At 39.1% G+C, this 4,282-nt stretch overlaps 1 protein-coding gene across 1 annotated transcript; it reads left to right on the top strand.

Annotated features, from left to right (window-relative positions):
- On the top strand, positions 801-1,790 carry LOC109232566. The gene is made up of 3 exons (XM_019398330.1): positions 801-864; positions 984-1,347; positions 1,460-1,790. Exons 1-3 carry the CDS (start codon positions 801-803, stop codon positions 1,788-1,790), a joined length of 759 nt encoding a protein of 252 aa, XP_019253875.1.

The raw sequence follows: 4,282 nt of genomic DNA, 5'->3' as shown, positions 1-4,282 counted from the left end.
ATAATGAAGGCCTTAAAGATGGCCTTTTGCGGTTAATGATGATCAATAAATGAAGAACAATAATGAACAATGAAAGAATAAGTAATAAATGTGAAGAACAATAGGGTTAGCAAAGAGAGCAGAGAATGTTGTGTTATATTCAATATGTTGTGTAATAATGCGGATCCACTTACAAAATGACCAGGGTCCCCTTTATATAGGAGGGGGAGCGGGAATCTTTGTATAGTACACGTCTAATCATGATAGGGAGATGCTATTAGTACCGCTGTATAATGGCTCAGTAAGGATTTATACTACCCTTTGAAGGCTTTGTCAGTCCTCATCACGTGTCTTCAGGAGCCTTCCGCCTTTTCATAATGGCCATCGTCTTACATGCTGCCTCGAGGTGCATCACGGTGAGTCTTCGATATGCCCTGCCGAGGCGAGTGCTTCGAGGATGAGCCTTGGGCTGTGCTTCGATCCCGTCGGGGCCGGTCTTGGACACGCCATCGAAGCCTTAAAATCGGGCCTCGCTGATTTTAACTGTATACATGAATGCTGGGGGAATTATAACTTCAATGCAATGGGTCAGAAGAACCCCAGTTTTTCATGGAGTTCACCTGGGGGCACTGCAAATTCATGGCAACAAAATAACCCTAGATTTCAGGGACAAGGAGCTCCTGGTTTTGTGAATTAGTTGAGGCCGCATTTTCAGCCTCAACATCCCAATCAACATGGGCTAGAAGATCTGATGAAGTCCTTTATTGTCAAGACGGATGAGAGGCTAGATGCTCATGGTGCCTCTATCAAACATTTAACACATGGTTGCGAAAGTTGGAAAAGCATGTGGGGAAAATTTCACTGTATTGTCTGAGCGAATCCTAGGTACTTTGCCAGTTGACACTGAGAGAAATCCCAAAGAAATAGTGAATGCTGTGACCTTGAGAAGCGGGCAGCAATTGAAAGATCCCACTCCAATCCAAAAAGAGGTTGTCCCTGAAAAGAAAGTGGGGAGGAGTTGAAAATTGAAGTTGATAAAAAGAAGAAAGTCAAGAAGGGAGCTGAGGAAAAAAAGGAGGAGGAAACTTCAAGAAGGGAGGAACCTGAAGAGAGCAAGCACATGCCTGCTCTACCTTTTCCCCAAAAGCTGTATAGAGAAAAGCTGGACAAGCAGTTTGAGAGATTTCCAGATATGCTGAGACAGGTTAATGTAAATTTTCCATTCATAGAAGTTCTCTCACAAAAAGCCAGTTTATGCCAAATTCTTGAAGGAGATCCTTACAAAGAAGAGGAAGATAGAAGAGACCTCAGTAGTCAAGCTTACAGAGCATTGCAGCGCAATCTTGCAAAACAAACTCCCACAAAAGTGTGGAGATCCAGGGAGTTTTACTATACCTTGCTCTTTAGGCACTCTTAACTTTGACAAATATTTATGTAATTCTAGTGCCTCAATTAATTTAATGCCTTTTTCGATTTACAGGAAGCTGGAGAATGAGATCGGAGAGATAAGGTCAGCACCAATATCCTTCCAGCTGGCCGGCCAAACAATTATAATACCCAAGGGGATAGTTGAAGATGTCTTAGTTCGGGTAGATAAGTTCGTACTTCCTATGGATTTTATAGTAGTGAAGATGGAGGAGAATAAAGAGATCCCCCTCATCCTAGGAAGACCATTCTTAGCAACGAGTAGAGCAATATTGGATATACATGATAGAAAACTCATGCTTAGAGTGGGTGAGGGGACTGTGACTTTCGAGATGAATGTAGAGATGAGGGTGAAAAAGGAGAAGCCAGCTGCAAGTGTTGAGTGAAAGGTGAAGAGTTCAAGAGATGAGGCTCAGTGATTGAGAAAGAAATGTGTGGGGTGTACCCCAAGAAGGCTGAAAAGAAGCTGTGTGCGTGGATGTGTGCACTAGTTCGGGCATGTGGAATGGAGCCCTACTATAATATTGTGTTTTAGTCGCTTATTGCATTCTAATTTACTGCACTTTGAATTTGAGCTTTAATCGTTAGTATTTTGAACTAATTGTGTGTTTTATGCTTTGTACGAGTGGTTCCGAGCTATGTAGGTGTTATGGAATGAACTCAAGCTATTTTGGAGCTTTGAAGTCTGAGTAAAAGCCCAAGGATTAAGTTGGGATCACGTTCGGGGATCAACGGACAACAGTTCACTTAACGGGAGAAACAAAGAATCGAGCAGAAAGCTACCCAGGTGTGCGAGTATGCACTAGGCGCGCACTGGGCGCGCAAGTGAGGCAGAATATTGTCCAAAGTGCGTGGCCTATGCGCGAGCATGCTCCCAGGTGTGCGGCCGTGCACGTCCAACTCCGGAATGTGTCCTATTTCGCCGGACCCTACTTGATATATATACATGGAAAAATGGTATTTTCTAGACTTTTGACACATCTAAGACCTAAGGAGGCTAAGGAGAAGTGGGAGAAGCAGGAACACAAGTATTTCATCATTCAATCCTAACTCAAGACAAGGGTTTGGATTATTTTATGTTTTTCTTTAACTTAAACTTATTTGTGATGAATTACTCCATATCTATGGAGTAGTTCTCTTTAGGGTTTGATGGATTTGGTGTATTGATATTTGTTTGTGGATTATAACTCTAGTTTATGTATTGAATAGTTTTGGATGTTTTCATTGTTGCATCTATGTTCACTAGTTTATGTAATCGAGAGAGGCATAACTTGTGATATTTTTTTCTTTATATTTTGTTGGGTAAATTCATTAATTCATTTTAGTAATAGAAAGAAGCTAGTTGAATTATTGATTAACCTCGTTAGGAGAATAATCGAAAGAGGTTGTCTTAAAGATCAATCCACTACGAATTCGTGCATATCTTCACCGAGCTTAATTTAGTTCATATTGTGAGGTTGAAACTCAATCGAGAAAGGATTTTCTGCTGAATGTGTGAACATATAATTGAGTGAATTCGAGAGACTCACTTAACATTAGAAGTGAATTATCTAGAGTTAGATCGCAAACATTTGTCTTGCACCTGTCTTATAAACCCTATTTTCTCCCAATTGGTAACTTCTCTGCTCATTACTTGCGTCGGTTGTCATTAGCCAATAATTTAGACTCTTAGTTATAGCATTAAACACAAAACTCTAAATTGTTGATCATCTTAGACATCAATCTAGCTGCAAACTATGATAATACTATTTAAATCCAATCCCTGTGGATACGATATTATAATTTACTATATTCGATTAGCTAGCATGTTTTAGTGTGTGTTTTGCGCTCGTTATTAGTATGATTATGTTGGTTTAAATGTCAATCTTGTTGAGGAAATTGGTAACTAGAAAAGAAATGGCTATAAAGCACTTGAAAGTTGTCCACAGTGATATTATCTTGTGTTAGGCTATTTCGGGTAACTTTGATATTGAGTACTAGGTTGCAAATCCTTTAAAAGGTATTGGTTATTATACTGGATATATTACTAAGTTCAAGATTGAATGATAATGGGGTTCTAAGGTGCTAAAGGGATTCAATCCGAGCTTGCCGCTCGTCATGATATGTTGATAATTTGTTAATGAAATATTTTATACCCTATTGTTGATGTTGTTGTTATTGTACTGCTCTGGTTGTTGTTGTTGGTATATGGTATTGGAGGTGGACCTTGTTACAGAGGAGATGCTGCCCAAATTTACATAAATGAGCTACTAGTTTAAGTTGCAGACTTAGCCTTTACTCAGCACTGATTTTGAATCTCCTTATGCTATGGTAGATTGAGTTGAGTTGTTTGAAGAATTGCTTGGAAGGTATTAAGGACTCATCGGAGTTAAGGTATATTAAGGCAATCCCTTCTTTCCTTTTGGCATGATCCATATGATAAAAACGAAATGAGCAAACGTGCAACTTTGATAAATGACTCTATTCATAAAAGTACTAGGGGTGCCTATGTTCTTGATTACCCATGTGTCTTATTATTATATCGTTTGGGTCTCAGAAAATATGTAAGTTGATAAAGTTTATCCGAAGGCGTAATGATCTTATGACATTCCAAGAGATCTTATTGATTTACTTTATTATGCATTGCATTCATTTATACATGTATATTGACCTATGACTAGATGGGGTTATATACACGTATATTATATGTATATAGGGTATGGGGAAAGGTTACGAAGTTATATATGCACCACCACCTGATCAACTGGTATACGTTGATGATTTTGCCCACAGAGGCCGAGATGATATGATGGGATGCCCTCAGAGGCTTGATAATGTTATGTATGCATATACCTATGCATGGTATGACATCTATACACATATGCATGATATTATAAAT

The sequence above is a fragment of the Nicotiana attenuata genome, chromosome 9 (assembly GCF_001879085.1).
Source record: "Nicotiana attenuata strain UT chromosome 9, NIATTr2, whole genome shotgun sequence".
NCBI classification, from domain to species: Eukaryota; Viridiplantae; Streptophyta; class Magnoliopsida; order Solanales; family Solanaceae; genus Nicotiana; species Nicotiana attenuata.
Note: the sequence above shows the minus strand (reverse complement) of the source record. Positions and strands in the feature narration are given on the sequence as shown.